The sequence below is a fragment of the Cololabis saira genome, chromosome 14 (genome assembly GCF_033807715.1).
Source record: "Cololabis saira isolate AMF1-May2022 chromosome 14, fColSai1.1, whole genome shotgun sequence".
In the NCBI taxonomy this organism is placed as follows: Eukaryota; Metazoa; Chordata; class Actinopteri; order Beloniformes; family Belonidae; genus Cololabis; species Cololabis saira.
Genome location: NC_084600.1, coordinates 36,132,850 through 36,155,318, shown reverse-complemented (window position 1 = coordinate 36,155,318; position 22,469 = coordinate 36,132,850). Strand labels below are relative to the sequence as shown.

Below are 22,469 nucleotides of genomic sequence, written 5' to 3'. Positions count from 1 at the left end.
GCCATGATCAGCAATATTAAAACAATAAAAGGCTTGCAATATTTCAGTTGATTTGTAATGAATCCAGAATGTATGACATTTTTTTTTTTTTTTTTTTTTTTAAATTGCATTACAGAAAATAAAGAACTTTATCACAATATTCTAATTTTCTGAGACAGTCCTGTACATCACCAGTGTGACCTGAAAGAATAAACCATGCTGGACGGTTACACTTTTTAGCTACATTGCAGTAGTGGAAATTAGCATCTGCAAGTAGTGAATAGAAAACTTCCAGGGAGTGCTCAAAGTTGCTAATGACACTGACTTTTAAGGGGTAGGAGCCAAATGTATTGGGGTTTTTTTTGGCTTTCTGTTGGCGTGGCCATCCATCCAGTCTCATCTGCTTATCCATCCCTTGTTCACGAGCGAGGGAAAGATGGAGCGTGAGTTACCGGACCGTTGTGGGGGGAAAAGATGCTGAGTGGAAAGGATACGAGCGGCTGAAACAAGTTCCCTCTGCAGGGTGGCTGGGCCCTCCCTGTCATCTCTTTAGCTAAATTGGACCCGTCTTCAGACTGAACTTTGTTTGGGGTTGGTGGTTGCATTTAGATAATAAGCATCATTTTGTCATCCTTGGTAAAGTAAAAATAGAATACGTAGAAAAAACACTAACAATGACAAAAAACGCTGGAGAACAATGCTTAATCGGCCTTGATGTCAGCAAACTCCACAACACCCAGCCCCCCAGTGTTCACCGTTATGGAATCTTGTTTTATTTTCTTTTGGTCAGTGGATATATTTCTCAGAGAAGCAAAGCCAGACAACCTTTCCTTCGTGAGTGCAGCATCACTACAGAGTCTCTTCTAACACACTGAAGAGTGATAACTGTATAATCTTACAATTTTAAAACTCAAAAACTGCTGTTTTTCCTGCATTTGGGGAGGAGGGGGGGAATAAAAATCAAATGCACACTCTTTTGTCAGGTTCTGCTGGAAACTCAAACAATGAACTAGCATGACGATGTGTTCCAGGGTCCAAACAGAGGTTTACATGACTGTTCCAGGGGAAAAACTGAGAAGAGACTCAGACGGGAGCTGAGGTTTCGGGGGTTTGAGGGTTTGTTAATGTGTTAAAGGGGCTGGTTGTCGAGTGTCAATCCGAGTCCTTACTCAAGCCTCTGCAGTCCGTCCCAGTCCAGCCTCAAGTGTACTGGTACTGCTCTGAGAACTCCGTGTCCTCTGGCGTGTATTGGTAATTGCCTGGATACTGGTCTTCTCCGGTGGCGTACTGGTCATCCCCTGCTGCGTACTGGTCATCTGCAGAGGGGAACTGGTCGTCTGCGGCGGGGAACTGGTCGTCTCCTGCTGCGTACTGGTCGTCTGCAGCGGTTAGCTTGTTGTTGCCCTCTTGTGATTGTTCTGCTGTGTGCTGGTTCTCTCCAGGCTTCGCACCAGATTTCTTCACCCTAAAAATGTTTTAAAACCATTTTCAGACATTGTTGTTTCTAGTTGATGTGGCATTATTAGGGCCTGATTCATTCAGATAATTAATCTTAAAAATATGTCGACATTAGCTAGGGGTGTAACGATACACTAATCTCACGATACGGTACGATACACGATATTGAGGTCACGATAACGATACGATACGATATTATAGCAGTATTTTTTTAACAACCTTGAATGAGGAACATATGACTGGAAAAAAAATTGTATTTTATTTGAAAAACACAAAATACAAAACAATGCTTTGCATTTGCCATATTGTTACAGTTTGTAATGCTTTATAACTGTTTAAGTTTTAAAGAGAAAGCCAGGCCAACCATAAAGTAAAGTAAAAGTAAAAATATTTTGACACAAACTGAATAGTTTTTCTCATGTATGATTTGACTTTTTTCTTTCTAATTTAACAACTAAAATTAAATAAATAAATAAAAGTAAATAAATACATACAATTTTACATCATAAAAAAGATTGATTCATGCTTACCTTATAAGTGTAAGAGGAGATTTATTTTTGTTAAGAAGGTTATTTTGGTAATTCAGGGTTGATTATTTTATAAATATATTCTTTATATTCTGATGTAAATCAGGGACTATAATTACACTAGTCAGTTTATCTGTAGTGATTAGTCTGTTTTAGATTGGGCGGAGTGATACGCCACAGTACGGCACTAGCTGCTGTGTTGATGTTCTAAAATCCTACACTGTTGAGGGACATTAAAGTACACTGGAACTCACGCAGAAGTTGTCCCGTATTTATCCTACTCACGACCCCAAAAAAGGTTTAATTTAATAAGGTAAGGCTTAACTCTACACCAGACTTAAAAGTTCAGAGCTCAAAACCCTGCAAGAGTCCCGTGATCGGGACCGCAAAACAGAACTAGTTTCTTCTGAGCGGAGGAAGATTTTGGTCCGCGGGTCGAGGCGCGGTCGGATGTTTCTAGTCAACACAATAGATTAATATTAATAACCCAATATCGCGATACAGTTTGTCACCTCCACGTAGGGCTGTGCGATTAATCGATTTTAAATCTAAATCGGATTTATTAATCACAATCGATGTTAAAAAAAAGGAAAATCGGAAAATCAATTTTCCTTTTTTGCAGCTGGCTGCATTACAGACAGAGCTCGTCTAGTCATCTTTGTTTGGTCAAGAAAATTGTAAATGTTGTCACTTTACTAAACTCAAGGAGGATTTACAGTATCTTTCAATTGCCCTTCATTCCCAATAGGGAAATTTGTTTGCTATTTCTCTTTAAAAATAAAGATAAAATATTTGAAACAATTTATTCCATTGTCTTTTGTAGTTTGACCAAAAAAAAAATCGAAATCGGAATCGAAAATCGGGTTTTCAGAGAAAAAAAAAAAAAAAATCGGGATTTTATTTTTGTCCAAAATCGCCCAGCCCTACCTCGACGACACGAATTGTGACGCTTTTGTATCGCGAAATTTTGTGACAATATATTGTTACACCCCTAACATTAGCCATTAAAAGAAGAAAAAAAATAGACCATTGACTAATTCCTGGCCTCACAAAATGATTTCCCCTCCTTGACAAGTTCAGAAAAGTGCATTTACTTACTGGTTCTTATGCCTGGCCCCGCTGATGTGAGACTGGTACTGCTCAACAGAGTTCAGCTCAATCTTGCAGATAGCACATGGGTAACCATTTTGTGTGGAAGCTGTACAAACCCAGAAAAAGAGTCAATTTAAAGTAATTTATCTTTGCATATTTATACACAATTCTTGTTGTTTAATACAACATTTCTGAATGCCACTTGGCTAATCTAAATCTAAAATAGTGGAACTCCTTGACCCAACCTGGTGCCACTTAACGTGCCACTTAAGTTCTCTGTAACACCACTTAAATTCTCCTTCTTCTTACTTAAATTCTCCTTCTTCTTACTTAAATCCTTGACCCGACCTTGTGCAGTAGAGGGTCCGTATGTCTCCATGAGTTTAAGCCGGGTCATCCGTTTTTTATGCTTCTTGCCCACGTAGTGCTGCTGGGCCATGAGCGGGTTGTTGAAAGACGCCTTGCAGATGGAGCAGAAACGGTCGGGGTTGCTGTTGTTGTCCGTCGCTGTAACAGCACTTAAATTCTCTGCAGGTTTCGTCTTCGGCTCTGCTGCAGGCTTAGAAGCCTCGGCTTAAATGGGGACATAAAGATAAACAATAACACGTGTGCTTTTGAATTGTACGCCTAAACATCTGAAGGAAAAATTAATACAAGAAATGGAGAAGAAAAAAAAAAAAAAAGATAGATATTAGGGCTGTTCGATTTTGCCCAAAAATAAAATCTCGATTTTTTTCTCTCAAAATCCGATTTTCGATTACGATTACGATTACGATTATTTTGTGAATTGACAAAAGGCAAAGAAATGATTTCAAATATGCAGTTTTTTTATTGAACATTTGCCCCATTGGGCTTTAAGTGCAAACTTTGCTCTTATTAAACCAAAAATGAATGAATAAAGTGCAAAACTCTGTAAAATAAGTTGAAAAAAAGTTTTAAAAAATATAATAAAATATAAATATAATAAAAAAATATAAAATATAATAAAATATAAATAAATAAATAAATAAATAAATAAATAAAGTTTTATCTCTGAAAAAAAAAATCAGCAAATCAGCACTTGCAAACATACAGTAAGTAATATTTCCAATTAAATAAAACAAGACATTTTCTAATTAAACTAAACTGGGTCTTTGCATGCTAAATAATAATGCAACCCATGAAGGAGGTAGAGGTGTGTAATGTCAGTCATTACATTTGCTATTCACATTTGCAAGTGTTTTGCAAGGAACACGAGCCGGTCTACCGCATCTGGCTTGAGGGATGCCCGGTGGCATGTTACAACGCCCCCTCCTACACTAAAGAGCCTCTCCGATGGGGCACTTGTCGCAGGTATTGAGAGGTATTTCCATCAATCATTAATATGGTATCAATCATTAATATTTGTGCAGACAAGGTAAAAAAATAAAAATAAAAAAAAAAAATTAAAAAAAAAAAGTGAAAAATCGATTTTACGATTTTCACGTTTTAACATTGTTCTAATTACATAATCGCGATTACGATTTAAAATCGATTAATCGAACAGCCCTAATAGATATTATTAAAAAAAATGAGAGAACGAACCTGCAGGCTGGAAATCAATGGTTTTCATCCTGAGCCGCTTGGCGTGAAACTTGCCCTGATAGTGAGACTGTGCCATTACTGGAGAAGTGAAGGTCATGTTGCATAGATGGCATGCCTTCATCCTATCTGTGTCTCCATTGTTACAATCCTGCTGAAGAAGAAACATTAAAACAAGAAAAAAATAAGCACTGAGACATTCTTGGTCATATAACATGAGACCAACTTAATATTATTTCTGTTCTTTGGACTTTCTAAAACTACAGGCTGTAGACTAGAAATATGCTTTATACAAACTAAAAGTTCAAACTCGTTTGAATTTGAAACCAAGACAAATTCCCCACAATGAGAGGAAAGAATATAGTTTAAACTTGCTTGTCGGACATTTTTAGCCCCGCTGAAAACCCAGTCTTCTGCTTTGTGGAAGAAATGTACTCAGAATTTGCTTTCAATTTTCTTGACACAGTTGTAATTCTGAAATTAATTTCTAAAGTCATCATGAAATTAAATGAGAGGTGTAATGCCCCAATTGTACAGGACTAGTAATATCTGGGGACCTGCAGTCATTTTATAATAATTAGTGAGGCGTCCGTGATATGAACCGCTGTGCTAATGTCTGTGATGCTTTATGTCAGAATTCCACCGCAAACTTTATTTGAGCAGACACAGAGGTCACAGGATAATTTTAATCCCCCCTGAATACACATCTCAGTAACTATGTGGTTTGTAGGTGGGGGTTTGTTTTTTTTTCTCTTTTTTTCCTCTAATTCTGCCTCTCTCCCCACGTAATTAGGGCAGCTGCGGTGGATATAAGGATATTATTTAGTGAAAGTATATCCACCTCATATAATCTAACGATATTCATTTATATTACTGATTTAAAAAAATTGATATTGCTTAAATTGTTAAAAGTTAATTAAAATACTCAGAACTGGAAAAGTTAATATCATTACAATAATGCTTTACTCACCCTATTTTTTAAAAATGTGTACCAAGTGCGGCTCATTACTTCAAATTGATGTTTGGCAAGTGTACAGCAACACTGAGTTAGTTTATCCTAACCAAAAGTTTTCTTTATGTTGGTTTGGTTTCTATGGTGTGTTTTACTCACGCTGTCTGAAATCTTCATTTTCTTGACGGTTTCCTGCTCTTTCTCATCTTTCTGAGAAAGGTAACGGCGCACCTTGTTGGCGTGTTTCTTGCTCTGGAGAGATAAATACAAATGTTTAGCAAAGAGGATGACAGATTGTAACTACTCTGAATTTCAAATGATGTGAAATAACTTATAGTACACAAAAACCTTTTATTCTTAATTGAGAACAACAAACAAACAAAACTAACGAAAAAAAAATCTTCACCATAGTTGTATACTTCAATGTAAGCCAGGGATGGCCATTACTAGGGATGGGAATTGATAAGATTTTTTCGATTCCGATTCCATTTTCGATTCTGCTTAACGATTCGATTCTTTATCGATTCTCTTATCGATTCTCATTTGGAAAAAAGGAGAAGAAACAATTTTAGTATCAACTTTGTTTTAATAAAACAAAGTTGATACTAAAATTGTTTCTTTGTTTCCCTGATCTTTTTTGTCTTTGAACAAAAAAAATATAAGTGAGGTCTTAAGATGCCCCCAGCCTTGGGCTCCTCGATGGTGCCAGGGGGTCCCCACAAAATGATTTGTAATATACAGTAAGATATGTATTTAATATAAAATAATAATAATAAAATAAATATTCTTCTGTAGAAATTAACTAAAAACAACTAATTATCTTGTAGCAATTACATGAGAATGTCCAGTAACATGTTCAAAACCACAAACTTAGTCACTGCTGGTAACATTCATCTATTCTGGATTATACTCTTCCCTGCCTTGATGAAAGGAGAATCTAGCGATAGATGCTCTTTAACTTCTCCATAGATGAGCTGACGAGCTGCAGCTGTGTCAGGAGCTCCGCTGTCCGCCGGAGCGCAGCTCTTCTAAAGGCTGAAATATGGTTCTGCGTCACACACACGCAGAGCACACGGCGCAGTCGTGACGCCGTCACGAATCGTTCAGAGTTCTCCGTCTCTCCATTTGGTCGCGGTGCAGTACCCCCCGCGGCCACTAGTTAGCGATCTTTTTCTGAATGGTTTATCCGACTTTTTCCGGTCACAGTAAATCAAAGAAATAAGGACAACTATTGTGCAAAAAACAAAAACAAAAAAAATCACACATAAACGAAGAAAAAAGCCCTGGAAGTTCACTACTGCTTCAAACCGGAAACCGGAAATGCTTCGCTTTCAAACGAACCAATCACAGCCCTCTCGGTCTGCGTGTGGTCGGCGTCTCCTCGACGCGTAGTTACAATTTTCGGGAGGTGCACGTCACTGACGGCGCATGTGACGGCGTGTCCTCTGCGTGTACAAAAACCACACGGCGTAGACACGGCGTCGTTTTGACGCAGAAGCATAATTCAGCCTTTAAGCATGAATTATGGTTCCGCGTTAAATCGACGCAGAGCCTACGGCGTAGGGTACGCGGCGACGCGCCCCGTACGGTGCGTGTAGCCGCGAACCCTACGCCGTAGGCTCTGCGTTGGTGTAACGCGGAACCATAAATCAGCCTTACCACACGCCGGCTGACTCCGCGCTCCCAGCGCATCAGCCGGCCGAGTCCTCACAGTTTCCCCCCTTTGTTGAAATGTCCACATTGCAAGAATTGTCGCCCTGTTGTCATCCTTTTTGGTAAAATGTAACCAAACTTTCGAGCGTTTATGCTGCTTTGTCTCCATGTTTTCCTGCTGGGCGCGAATGCACACGTTGCGCAAGTGCTTGGTGACGTCATTCGCGACCACTGGAATCGATAAGGGAATCGTTTGCGAAAAAGGCAAACGATTCCAAGGAATTGAAACACTGGGAACCGGTTCTCAACAAGACCCGGTTCTCGATTCCCATCCCTAGCCATTACTGATTATCAATAATTTATCGTTATGAATTTGGTAAATCAGTGGAATCTGATCAGTGTAACAAGGTTATGTCTTGAAGCAATGTGCTGAATTGTACTGCTCTTTAAAAAAAAAACAGCAGGGGGCGCTGTAATTAAAATAATTTGCTACTAGTACAGGACCACAAGGCTACCGTGGAAAACGATAGTAAACATGAAAAGAGCAAAGCAAAGTCTGGCCGCGAAAATACGGTAATATGATTGACAGTCGGCTAAGCCAACTTGCTCTTCTGTAATCATGCAACTGCGCTAAGTGAAGCAACCACCCGTCTGTTTTAACCCAGCCTCATGTAAACGACAGTCATTTTTTATTTCACCCTTGAGTCGACATGCTGAATGCTATATTCTGCTGTAAACGTCTGACGGCAGCTCTGCAGATCTTTGGGCGAGGTTCAGCTGGAGGAGCTGGGAGCAAAGCTAAGCTTTGATTGACACACGGTGGGCGTGTCAGCTTCAGAGGTCATGTGTGTGCGCCCCCGCATGAAGAAAAACGGCCTTCAAAACTGGTCTTCACGAACCAATGGGTCACGTGACCGAATGCTTTGTCCATTGTTTTATAGAGTCTATGCATGTGAGGCCATTTCAAACTTAAAATTAAGTCATCTTTGCTGACCTGCTCATTTTTCTCAAAAAAAAAAAAAAATGTTGCAGATGGCTGTGATAATTTAACAAGAGGTTTAAATTGCAACTTCAGGCTTAAGCTTTCTTTCCTTACTTTAAACAAAATGGTTCATGTTTAATGAATATTCATGAAAATACGGGGAAAATTGAAAAATATTGTTAGGGGTACTGTATTTTATACTATCGATAATTATTATATATATATATTTTTTATTTTTTTCATATAAACATGATGAAGATTAACCGAGAATTTGATTGTTAATATTTCAGATGATCAACAAAGTATGTTTCTAAAAATGCCATCCCCAATGTAAACGCACGGGCGAAACTGAGAACTGATTACTTGAACTTTTTACTGAACTTAAATGTCAAACAGTTTACATATGATTAAAGATCTTTTGTTTTTCAACCACTATGAATAGACTATTTTTGCATTTTTTTACCTTGACAAACCACCAACTCATCACACTGACCTTTTCTAATCATTAACAGCTATGTTTGTTGCTCATTATTCACAGCTTGAATAAACTGTATAAAGACTAAAATAAATACAATTCTGAACAGGAACCAAAACTTGGATACCCCTTCCCACAAAAATAACAACTTAAATAAGCCTCAATCTATCTCAGTGTGTAAGATTTTAGAGATGCACCAATGGCAATTTTTCTTGGCCAAAACCACTTTTTTTGCAAGTTTTGCTGTTTTTTTTTTACATCATGGAATTTATTATTAAGCATATATTATTGTTTTCAATTGTTCAGTAGTTGAAATAGTAGTTATATAGTCTTATATATAGTTTTTTTTACTATGTATAATTTAACAACAACAGTAGGCTATATACCTTGAATGTATAGAATTCAAAATTTTAAATATGTTATTAATCCCCAAATGGAAATTAATCGAATAACTTGCCCGGCATCAATAACTGTGCTCAGTGTACTGCAGCTTCTCTTCAATGTAGCTGAACGTTCTCTGAAGCATTGTCATTTTAGCAATATTTTTTTGTCAGGTGAATTTATATAAAGCAATAGATTTATTTACAAGGGGTGTAGCCTATTGATCAGCAGCCTGCTCAACCAATAGCTAGCCAATATAACCTCAGAGGATAGACTACTTTACTCTGTCCGATCCACAGGGTCTGTACCTACTTTTAAGAGCAAGCTAAAGACTCAGCTCTTCTTTTTGTTAAAGGTTTTGTGGCTTCAGTGGCCTTTATTCAAAGTTTAGACATGAAGGGGGCAGAGAGAGAGAGAATGGGGACGACATGCAGCAAAGGGTCGCAGGCCGGGACTCAAACCTGCGACTGCTGCAGGAGGACTGTAGCCTCAGTACTAGGGCTGCAATGATTCGTCGAACGTTGTCAACAAAAATCGATAATCAAAATTGTCGACAATGAATTCCATTGTCGACAATTGTCGCCAGACGTGTTTTTCCAATGGAGTGAGGCGTCTCACTTCAATACAATCTCTGCGTCTCAGCCGAGCGTTGTAGCGGGTAAACAAAAATGACGGCGTCCTGAACAGCAGCTGCATGCAACAAAACTTCTAAAGTTTGGGAGCATTTTAGCCTGGATACGGCGAATAAAAATATTACTTGTAAGGTTTGCAAAGCAGACCTTGCTTATCACGGGAGCATGTCGGTAATGCACGAGCATTTGAAGAGAAAGCACGTTGGCCAGTTGAATGAAACGGACTCGCCTTGGTAAGATATTAAGCGTATTTTGGTTTTAAAAGAGAGCTTTAACGTTATGCCAGACTGTGCCTGACAAAAGTATTTTAAATTAAATGCACGCAGACCGAAAAAGAGCCACCATGGACCCCTTTCTGCAAAAGAAGCAGACGTGTTCCTGCAACAGGCGACTGCCCTCACTGAGGCCGCTCTCCATGGTTGATGCTGACGGGTTTCAACAAATGATACACCAATTCAACCCAGAGAACGTCCTGCCATCCAAAACCCATTTCACCCACTTGATGAAGAAAAAATACGAGACGTTTTATTTTATAATTCATTTTTTATATAACACAATTGCCTGTCCTTAAAAAATGAAAAATAATGGACAGAGGTTTATTTATTTATGTCTATACTGACTGAGCACTGTGCCTGTCCTTGGTTTTAGATAGGACATTTTATTTACTTTTTGTATGAACAGCGGCAAAGTCGAATAAAATATCTATTTTTCATTTAAGTACCCATCTTTCTTGTGTTTATTATCATTTGCCACATAATTAAAGCAACCTCATACTAGTGATGCACCGAAATGAAAATTTGTGGCCGAAACCGAAACCGAAAATAATAATCAACACTTGGCCGAATACCGAACAATACCGAACATGGTTCTTCGCAGTTTTTCATTTATTTTGCCAATTTTTTCACCATTGCATAAATCAAATAAATTTGATTTAGTCATGCTTTTTAAAGAAAAATATCTTTTACAAAATTACAAGGTAGAAAACATTTGTTGAACATAAAAAACTGAACATTTTTTAATTTCCCAGCATTTCTTAAATATTCCAGCAGACATTATTACCAGCAAAGAACAATAACTTAAAATAAATAAATTAGCAAAATACATTTTTTGGCCATCTTTGAGCTTACGTTAGGCTTAACTGACTGAACATTGTAACATAGGCCTTAAAACAATAAAAATGCATTAAAGCGCTCAGGGTTTTTTATCATTTCAAATGATAAATCAAACTTGTAGTGCTGAAAGACTTTGCAGATGTGCCCCCTCTAGATATTTGAGCAGAACATTCATTGCAAACAGCCATTCTTGTATTATTCTTTGCCACTCTAAAATACTTCCACACTGCTGACATGTTTGCACCGCACCACTTCACTCCACGCTCTTCGCTGTTTGATTTCGTCATCTAAACGCACCTGTAATAGATTGATTTATGTTGTTTTGGTTCCACCTGCTGGTGAATGTTAGGTAAAATTCTTATGTGGTTAGTTTTTGGTTGGCCAACGATTTATGTGGTGCGCAACAGTTACGGAGCGGCCAGTCTATTTATATTACAACGCCGTTATTAATTGTTCGGGTTTTTTCCCACTTGTTCCACCGAACACCGAAAGTGTTTTTTTGCCATTTTCGGCCGAACAATTTCGGTTACCGAACAATCGGTGCATCACTACCTCATACTAAAATTAAGAAAAAATTACTAATTATCCGATTAGTCGACTAATCGTTTCGATAGTCGGCGACTAGTCGACTATTAAAATAGTTGTTAGTTGCAGCCCTACTCAGTACATGGGCCGCTTGCTTTAACCACTGTGCCACCCAGCAGCCCAGGACTCAGCTCTTCAAGGAGCATTTCTGCATCTAGTTAACTTCTCTGCTCATCAGAATTAGTTAGAAGATTCGTCCAGCTCTTTGCATGACTCAGCACTGAAAAGCTACATGCACTCATGAAAAAATTATATTATGACAGTGAATTTTAAGACCTAGTTTTTCTAGGGAAGGGACTGTTGCAGGGTGGGAAGTAGGGCTGTTCGATTTTGCCCAAAAATAAAATCTCGATTTTTTTCTCTCAAAATCCGATTTTCGATTACGATTACGATTATTTTGTGAATTGACAAAAGGCAAAGAAATTATTTCAAATATGCTGTTTTTTTATTGAACATTTGCCCCATTGGGCTTTAAGTGCAAACTTTGCTCTTATTAAACCAAAAATGAATGAATAAAGTGCAAAACTCTGTAAAATAAGTTGAAAAAAAGTTTTAAAAAATATAATAAAATATAAAGTTTTATCTCTGAAAAAAATAATCAGCAAATCAGCACTTGCAAACATACAGTAAGTTATATTTCCAATTAAATAAAACAAGAAATTTTCTAATTAAACTAAACTGGGTCTTTGCATGCTAAATAATAATGCAACCCATGAAGGAGGTAGAGGTGTGTAATGGGGCACTTGTCGCAGGTATTGAGAGGTATTTCCATCAATCATTAATATGTGTGCAGACAAGGTAAAAAAAAATAAAAAATTAAAAAAAAAAAAGTGAAAAATCGATTTTACGATTTTCATGTTTTAACATCCTTCTAATTACATAATCGCGATTACGATTTAAAATCGATTAATCGAACAGCCCTAGTGGGAAGGGAACAAAAAAAAATTATCTAGCGCTAACATGGCAGCACCTGCGTCCAACTGGACTCACAGCAGTCTGACCAGACCGGATCCAGCTGGAGCCTCCTATGTGATTTCTTGCTTGTGTTCTCTCAGATGTAAGTTGCTTTGGATAAATGCTTCTGCTAAATGTAGTAGTAGTATTAGTCTTTAAAGTTCTGATGCTGGTCTATAAGGCTCTGAATGGTCTAGGACCAAAATACATCAGTGACCTCCTGACCCAATATGAACTTTCCAGACCCCTCAGGTCATGTAGATCCGGTTCTTTATCAGTTTCCAGAGTCAAACTGAACCTGATATGGAGAAGCTGCCTTCAGCTTCTAGGCTCCACATGTCTGGAACAAACTCCCAGAAAGCCTCAGGTTTATTTCAGACCAGGTTGAAGACTCACCTGTTCTCAGCTGCATTAGAATAAAGCTCTAGATCTGCACTGATACTATTAAGGTTCAGTTTTAATACTTCATCTTATTTTAACTACTGATTTTTTTTAACTACTGATTGTTCTTATTTCTTTCTTTTTTTGTTTAAATTTTAAATCATGCTTTTTCTTTCTACTATGTAATGTTTTGATGTCACTGTAAAGCACTTTGAATCACCTTGTTGTTGAATTGTGCTTTACAAATAAACTTGCCTTGCTTCAAAGCGGCTCTTCAGAAACCTGAGGGTGACGTTGTGGATCAAGTCTATGGTTCACTCACAGTAAAGTATTTCCATTTGGGATAGGCTTTATAAATCGATTATCGATAACTGATCATAAAGATTTTTTTTGATCCTGTGGAATTTGATCATTCTAACTAGTGATGCACCGATTGTTCGGTAACCGACATTGTTCGGCCAATTTGGCAAAAAAACACTTTCGGTGTTCGGTGGAATAAGTGGGGAAAAAAACAGAACAATTAATAACGGCGTTGTAAAATAAGGAAATAGACTGGCCCCTCCGTCCCGTAACGTTAAGCACTATATAAATCGTTGGCCAACCAAAAACGAACCCCATAAGAATTTTACCTAACATTCACCAGGAGGTGGAACCAAAACAACATAATGCTGGGAAATTAAAACATTTTCATTTTTTTTATGTTCAATAAATATTTTCTACCTTGTAATTTTGTAAAAGATTTTTTTCTTTGAAAAGCATGCCTAAATCAAATGTATTTGATTTATGCAATGGTGAAAAAATTGGCAAAATAAATGAAAAACTGCTGAAGAACCATGTTCGGTATTGTTCGGTATTCGGCCAAGTGTTTATTATTATTTTCGTTTTCGGCCACAAATTTTCATTTCGGTACATCACTAATTCTAACAATGATGTCTTGAAGCAATGCACTGACTTTCACTGTTCCAAAGCTACCAGCAGGGGGCACAATTTACTGTAGTCAAAATAATTTGCATCTAAACTAAGACCACAAGGCTACCATAGCAATGGAAAGTAAATACAAAGTGAGCAAAATGACTTCGGTCTGGGATCATTTGAACTTAAAAATAATAGGGAAAATATACCGGGGGAGGTTCGGTATATTTTCCCTAAGTTGTGCTTTCTTTGTTTTTCTTTTTAAAAGAGTGAATGGAGCAGGGACCCTCAGGCTGCTGAAGTTAGCACGCCAGTATCTCAGCATTCCGGCAACACCGGTACCAGCAGAGCGAGTGTTTCCTGCAGCTGGACTGACGGTCTCTGGGCTGCGTTCATGTCGCCCACCTAAGCATGCCGATATGCAGATTTTTCTCAACAAAAACATCCGACAACTTCTGGCTCCACTGCCTTAGTTGAGCTTGCTTCTATTTGTTTGAACAAAATGATTTTCTGGTAAATGTTCAAGAAAATAATAAAGATTCATCGATAACTTTCCCGACGACCGACAACAGTACTGTAATGTGTGATTTGTTTCTTATCCTTTATCTCTTGTCTTTTTTATCCTGTAGTTTTTAATGTTAATCTTCTTGATCAATGTTTTATCTTTGTGTCTGTGAAGAGTCTTTGAGATCTTTTAAAAGCGCTCTACAGGACGGTCTCAGAAAATTAGAATATTGTGATAAAGTTCTTTATTTTCTGTAATGCAATTAAAAAAAACAAAAATGTCATACATTCTGGATTCATTACAAATCAAGTAAAATGTTGCAAGCCTTTTATTATTTTAATATTGCTGATTATGTCTTACAGTTTAAGATTAAGATTCCCAGAATATTATTATTTTTTGAGATAGGATATTTGAGTTTTCTTAAGCTGTAAGCCATGATCAGCAATATTAAAATAATAAAGGCTTGCAATATGTCAGTTGATTTGTAATGAATCCAGAATGTAAGACATTTTTGCATTACAGAAAATAAAGGACTTTATCACAATATTCTAATTTTCTGAGACAGTCCTGTATAAATAAAATGTATTATTATTAAATTTCCAAAAGTGCCCACCCCTAATTCCCACGCTAGCATGTTACTCCAGCTGAATGTGTGGGCATCACTTTTATATTGAATGTGTTTTACACATGCGGAAAAACTGACACGCCGAAAATCGGTCAATTCCGATCCCTGGCTGGTCAACTGGTGCTTAAATTTAACTTATCTTAACTAAACTTTGTTCATATTTCACCAATTCACAAAAGCCTTCTTATAGTATTGAAAGAACCCCTACAGTTCCAGTTTAAAAGTTATGGCATGTCACTGTCATAAAGGTTTCAGTACACACTGGAATAGCAGAGCAATAGGAAAACAAGTTTATCTTTCCATTGCCTTCTTTCTTAATAGTAAAAATGCAAAATAGTGCATGAGAGCCGACAACTTATCAACAGTAATACCAGAAGGAGGTTGGACGTTGAATGGCCATCATGTCCCCCATTTACTGGGAGCTAATCCCAGCAGGCCTTGGAGAATCAAACTGAATATAAATCACACCTCTATGCTGATACATATACATATAAGTCAAATCTTCTAACATTAAAACAGCTGCAGGAAACTGGAAAGCACTGACCTGATAATGAGTCAACTTCTGTGACTCAGAAATTAGGGCAGCGCTGCAGACTTTACACTGGGAGTCAGAAAACAGGTCGCCATGCTCCTTTATCATCTTATTTACTGCAGGGGAAACAGAAAAATAGCAGGATACTTCGAATCAGGTTAAGTCTTCTGGGAAAATGCAATTACAACATAAAAAATTATGCACAGTGACAGTTAAAACAGTCCCCCCTCCCCATGAAAACCCTTCATTTATTAAGGGCACAAAACAGCTCAGTCATGCGCAAATTGATTTTATTTGTTTTTAATTAGTGTCAGATACCTCACAAATATACCAGGGACTACCCGTGTGCTTGTGCTAATGCAGACATCTGCAAACAACGCATGCCAAGACACAGATGCCTGTTTTAGGCCCATCCATGACTCATAATTCTTGCCTCATACAATCCCAAACCGTTAATTCACCCTGATGCACCAACCCTGAGGTGTGACACGAATAACAGGTGGTGTTTTATAAGGACAGTGAGAGGATTCAGCTTGACTGGCTATGGGAGCTACACAAAATAATGTCCCCTAATGATTTTATTTTTAACATACAGAAATGGTGTAAAAGTAGCATTTGGGCTGTACATGCAGTGTCACATCGTAAACTTCATGGTTCTTTTTGAGGGGTTGCATATATACAGGACTGTCTCAGAAAATTAGAATATTGTGATAAAGTTCTTTATTTTCTGTAATGCAATTAATAAAACAAAAATGTCATACATTCTGGATTCATTACAAATCAACTGAAATATTGCAAGCCTTTTATTATTTTAATATTGTGATTATGGCTTACAGTTTAAGATTCCCAGAAAATTCAAATTTTTTGAGATAGGATATTTGAGTTTTCTTAAGCTGTAAACCAGGGGTGTCAAATGTGCGGAGAAGTTTCCAACGCAAAAAAAACGAAATGTTAATTTACTAAAAAGGAAGGCATAAATAATTGCCATGAATCGCAGCATATCCGATAATATATTTCTTCTACAAATCCATCGTTATTCCACAAAGAGAGCAGTTTTCCAAATTTTTTTAGTTTTCTAGAATGCATTTGCCGATTTTATTTCTTTGTAGACGGTCGTTTATTTTTATTAACTGATTACTATTATATATTTTCGCAGGAAAAATATCACTGCTAAAAGATGATAGAAGATATTTATTCGGAGAATTTCAGTTTTGAATACGAGGATAGTGGCAAAGTAATACAGTTAAAAAAAGAAGTGCTGACTTTTATCCGCACCAATTTTTAAAAATAAATACACTTAATTGTACTGGAAAAATCTCTAAATCACAAAGAAACACTCTCGGATGTAATAAGAAAGATTTTGCTTTTAATTAAATTTCCTATAAAAAAGGGAAATATAAAAAAACATACCTGTTTCTGTTTATCTTTGTAAAATAAGATTAAAAGTATCTTACCTAGTTTGAAAAAAAACGAGAAATTTCAAGAAAATATATATAAATAAAATAAAGAAATATATTTTACATAATTAGAGTGTAAACAAAGTGCATATTTCCTTTAAAATTAACTAAACTGATATAGGATTAGATAACAATATAAAAAAAAAGAATTTCGCACCGTTTTTGTTATTTTGAGCGTGCGGCCCGTGAGAAAAAAATTGGTTAAATCCGGCCCGCCAAGCAAAATGAGTTTGACACCCCTGCTGTAAACCATGATCAGCAATATTAAAATAATAAAAGGCTTGCTATATTTCAGTTGATTTGTAATTAATCCAGAATGTATGACATTTTTGTTTTTGTAATTGCATTACAGAAAATCACAATATTCTAATTTTCTGAGACAGTCCTGTATGCTGTTGTTTAAATTTGAGAGTGTGTTAGAAATATTCCTTAGAGCACGAGACATGACAAGACCTTAACAGAAAGATCCTCTGTGCTGCTGAGGTATTTGGCACCTGGGATAAAAAAAAATAAAAAAAAAGTCCTCTGACTGAAGTCTGTATTCTTTAATCCCAAACTGGCTGCCGTCATTCATTTCAACGCAAATCATTTTTTGTCCAAGGCCACCACCCTACCAGTGACTTTTTCTGTAGCAAAGTGGGATGTAACGAGACTGGACGGGGGTTAAAAAGAAAGAGGGGTTTATAATTCAGCATCAGTCTAGTTCATTCTTTTTGTCTCTTTATAATAACTGTTTTATTACAGGCTGGACTTGCTTACACCTGCCATTAACATCTGTCAAAGACACGGCTGATTCAGTTTTAGATTAAATCCAGTTGCCTCTTCCATTGTCTCTCAACGTTTGCTTGCTCGCTCCCTTTGTCCCACTTGTTTCTACTGTTGGGTCAAGTTGTTCTTTTCAGTGTAGGGAATCACTGGAATCAGTTCATTAACAAGATTTTTTGGACCAAACTGTTCAGTAGTTGATCTGAATTCTGCATTTCAAGACTTGCTGAACTGAGACACAGCTGTGTGACTCCGTTCATGATTCTGGGTTCCACAAGATTCCCCTTTAACAAATGTGCCTTCTAAAAGTTTCCTTACCCGATGTTGGAGATGACCAGTGGTTCTAAATGATTTTAAAGTCTACAGTTCGCCATTGCTTTTGGACTTGCTGAGCATGATTCTGACAGTTCAAGACACTGATTAAACACCCACGACTCACATTCACTGTTGACTTTACGCATTTGTAACTGTAATTGTTTAGCGTGAAGTTCCTTCAGTGGCTGTTAACTCACAGGAAAAGGGAATAGTGCTCCATATCTGCATGCAGATGAAACGATCATGTTCGTTCAATGGAGTGAATGGCTCGTTTCAGTAAACGTAGTAAAGTAATTTGTTCTTCTTTTTTATAATTTGTGATACACACACACTATATATTTTCTATACATTAGAGTAGGGCTGGGCGATATATCGAGATTTTAATATATATCGATATATTTTCAAACGCGATATGGCACGAGACAATATCGTTTATATCGATTTAATTTTTTTTTTTTTTTTTTTATGATTTTGATATAGCTTATTTTGTGACAAATTGACTTGAATGTTTTATTTGAGATTTGCACAAATGTTTTGTTATTTGCACAACTGTCAACCTCAGTGGAAAAGTCTGCCTGTTACTGTCTACATTGTATTAATTGCACAGTGTATTTTAATTTAATTGTTATGCAGGAAAGGGATATTTGTTTTATTCAAAAAGCATTTTTATTCTATATATGCAGGCAGTTTATTTTTATTTCATTTGTTTCATACATTTTGATATTGTGCAGACCTCTGTTAATAAAGCAACCTGTGTGACATTTGGCATGAGGCTTTGTATTAAAACTGACTGTTTTTTTTAAGGGTTTGCCTCAGAAAAAAATGAAGCTAACAGAGATGCTATGCTATAATGCTTTGGGGGAAACCCCAATTATGTCACAGAAAAAATATCGATATATATATCGAGTATCGCCATTCAGCTAGAAAATATCGAGATATGACTTTTGGTCCATATCGCCCAGCCCTACATTAGAGAAATGGAATATTCATAGTGTGTGTATCACGCAACAAAAGAGAAGCAGCTTCCCAAATGTTGAACTTGTTTATACTGAAAATACTGATATTTAAAGATGAAAAAAAAAAAGATCAATCTCTATTAAATAGTATCAAGTGCAACATTTTTTGCTGTTTCATACTTCAGTAAATGCCATGTAAGAATGGGCTGTTTTGGTTATCTAGAAGATTGCATTTTGAATGATATAAACGGTGTAATTTTACCTTCAGCACTTAATTTTGGGGGGAATGATGATACATACAATGCTCAGTCAAGCTGTAGTAGCACAAACTGTAGATTTGTACATCCCATGTTCAGCATCAGCATCATACAAGTAAAGGCACCCACAACTAAGAGATAGACAACTTTTAAATACATGGAATGGTGTAAAGCTGGCTTTACATTTCTGGATAGCCCCTTTTAGTCCATGGACCAGACCAGATATCAGTACCACTCCAGGTGACCAAACTTGCTTATAATTTTTTTAAATATCCATGTCTGTAGATGATATTTTGGTATGATAACCTTCCTGAGTGGCAGCTGTATCATAGTTATCAGCTCATGTTACCCACCCCCTTCAGAACATTACATTTAGATGCTGCTGCATATCCTGGTTTAGATTCATGTACAGGAAATCTGTCAATGTTTCACAATATTGTGTTTGGTATCATTTTAAAGGGGACCTTTTAAGCTTTCATTCACGCTAAGATGTGAATCTTTCTGACCAACATAGAGGTCAAACTATAAACAAACTTTAAACTATAAACAATACACATTTTTACACCATTTTCGCCTAAATGATATACTATATTTTAGCCCTGTGTCATCTAGGAACAACAGAGACACAAAATACAAAAACCGGAATACTCACAGGACCATAAGGATTCGGGAAATGTATAAAATACCCCATACTATATCATTGTTGCAGGTCATTGTGAGCCTTAAACTAGAAGAGCATCATTAGGCTCCTATGAAACTATAACAGCCGCTAGGCTGATGTCACAAACTGGTCTTTATCAGGACATAAAGGACACCACAATGAGATAAGGAACCAGCTTAGTTTTATAAACAGCATAATAAACATAACTATTGTAAACAAAATTAACATATATAACAGATATTTGTAAATTCGTTGTACAAAAAGCTGCGAAAGAGACTAAAAGGAGATGTATATCTGTTGTGGGAGTTAAATTATGGAATGACGCTAACCTAGATTTACAAATGTGCAGCTCATTTTCAGTTTACAAAAAAAACATTTCAAAGCTACAAAGGTTAATATTTATTTGTTTGCTGCTGTTCTTTGAGATTATATAATATATATATATATATATATATATATATATATATATATATATATATATACACACTATTATATATGTAAACCTTATTGGTCCTCCTTTTCTGTTTTTTCTTGTTTAGTTTTGCTATTGTTTGTTTGTTTGTATGATGGACAGGCATTAATATAAGCACTATGCTTCTGCCTGTGCCTTTTTAATCACTATTTTTCAATAATGTTTGTGTTCAATGTTTGTAGAGTGATGTGACTGAATAAAGAATTTCAAATCAATCAACATCGTTATTCATGGGAATATGTCAAGATCTGATTATAGTTAGGCTATCAAGTTCTGTGTTAGAAGTTAAGAAGACATTACACACCTCTACCTCCTTCATGGGTTGCATTATTATTTAGCATGCAAAGACCCAGTTTAGTTTAATTAAATGTCTTGTTTTATTTAATTGGAATAAAACAAACTGTATGTTTGCAAGTGCTGATTTGCTGATTTTTTTTTTCCAGAGATAAAACTTTATATGTTATTATATTTTTTAAAACTTTTTTTCAACTTATTTTACAGAGTTTTGCACTTTATTAATTCATTTTTGGTTTAATAAGAGCAACGTTTGCACTTAAAGCCCAATGGGGCAAATGTTCAATAAAAAACAGCATATTTGAAATCATTTCTTTGCCTTTTGTCAATTCACAAAATAATCCTAATCGAAAATCGGATTTTGAGAGAAAAAAATCGAGATTTTATTTTTGGGCAAAATCGAACAGCCATAGCCTACAATAATTTAGAATATATTTACTATTAAATGTATAATATACTTACAATTTGCAAAATAATCACAATATATACCTAGGACCGATCATGACTTCCTTCTATGTATATGTATATATATATATATATATATATATATATATATATATATATATATATATATATATATATATATATATATATATATAAAGCAGATACAGTATAGTGTAAATAATATATCATCTACAGACATAGATATTTTAAAAATCATAAGTAAGTTTGGTCATGAGTGGTACTGATATCTGGTCTGGCCCATGAACTATAAGAGATATTTACATTTGTGGATAGTCCTTTTCCAAACTACCTGTCCATTCAGAGATCCATTCAGAGCCTGAATTATGGTTCTGCGTTATATCGACGGCGTAGCCCTCAGCGTAGGTTACGCGGCGACGCACATCCTACGCGGTAGCTCCGCGTTGGTGTGACGCGGTACCATAAATCATCCTTTTGTCGCCACAGAGAGACAGAGCTGGGCTTTAGCCCAGCTCACAGAAAACCACCCACACATTAAAGATGCTGCTGCACGGAAGCTGCGTGCAGATGCTTCCTCTAGCCGGGCTCAACACACAAACGCGGGGTGTAGTTTCCCCCGGAGTGGAGAACCACAAACGTGCAGCTCGACCTTGGCGCCGCGGCGGCTAGTTTATGCCGCGTTCCATTTGTCCTCGGAAGTGGGAATTTCCCAGTTCCGAGTCGGAATTTTCAACTGGAACACCCCTCGAAGTGGGATTTCCTACTGGGAAAGTGGGAGAAGCTTCACCACCCTCGAGTTACCATTCCAAGATGGCTGCCATTCCCAGTTCCCAGTTCCGATTTCCGAGGTAAATGGAACGCGGCATTAGCTTAGCACGGCGGAGCAGCGCGGCTGCTCCAACCGGCGGCTGCAGCAGCAGAAACATCCCCGGCCCAGCGGGATGGACACACCGGCCCAGGACACATCCGCGGTGTAGCATGCAGGCCCGTGGATGGAGTTGGTGAAGAATCAGACTTACCTTCGGCCAGCCCCGAAGGCAGATAGGGAAAATCGTCGGTCTGCATCGACTCCGCCATGATTTCTACACACCAGCGTACGCGTCCTACGGCGCATGCGCAGCCCGCCAGCACCGTAACAGTAACAGTCGGAAAACATTGAAACTGATTTCAAATTATTTTGGAAGGATGTGTTGTTTGGTGTTTTTGACCATGTAACGATTAGAATAAAGCCAAAAGAAACATTTATTATACATTTTTTGATTATCCTTACAAAATTCCACATCCACAAATCCAAATTCTTACACAAAAAACCCTCTTTTTTTACTTTGCAAGGCAAGGCAAGGCAAGGCAAATTTATTTATATAGCACAATTCAACACAAGGTAATTGAAAGTGCTTTACATTGACATTAAAAGCGCCAAGACATAATCAGACAGTAAATAACAAATAAGATTGAAAACATTAAGAATAAGATGATAAGAAAAGTAGTAAAATAATAAAAAACACAAGCTGTTAAAAATAAGGGCAGTAGAATACAGCAGGTAAGTTTAATTTAGGAGTACGCTTGAGTAAA

At 36.9% G+C, this 22,469-nt stretch overlaps 1 protein-coding gene across 4 annotated transcripts; it reads right to left on the bottom strand.

Annotated features, from left to right (window-relative positions):
- Positions 1–92: 92 nt before the first annotated feature.
- Positions 93–21,997, bottom strand: znf346 (zinc finger protein 346). 4 transcript variants are annotated; one of them, XM_061739161.1, is made up of 7 exons: positions 21,917–21,997; positions 15,310–15,413; positions 5,728–5,820; positions 4,620–4,770; positions 3,366–3,629; positions 3,063–3,162; positions 93–1,444 (listed from the first exon to the last, which is right to left on the bottom strand). In XM_061739161.1, exons 1-7 carry the CDS (start codon positions 21,972–21,974, stop codon positions 1,180–1,182), a joined length of 1,035 nt encoding a protein of 344 aa, XP_061595145.1. In that variant the 5' UTR covers positions 21,975–21,997; the 3' UTR covers positions 93–1,179. The 4 variants fall into 4 exon arrangements, with proteins under 4 accessions (XP_061595145.1, XP_061595147.1, XP_061595146.1 ...); XM_061739163.1 differs by having other exon boundaries at positions 3,387–3,629; XM_061739162.1 differs by having other exon boundaries at positions 4,620–4,767.
- Positions 21,998–22,469: the final 472 nt, after the last annotated feature.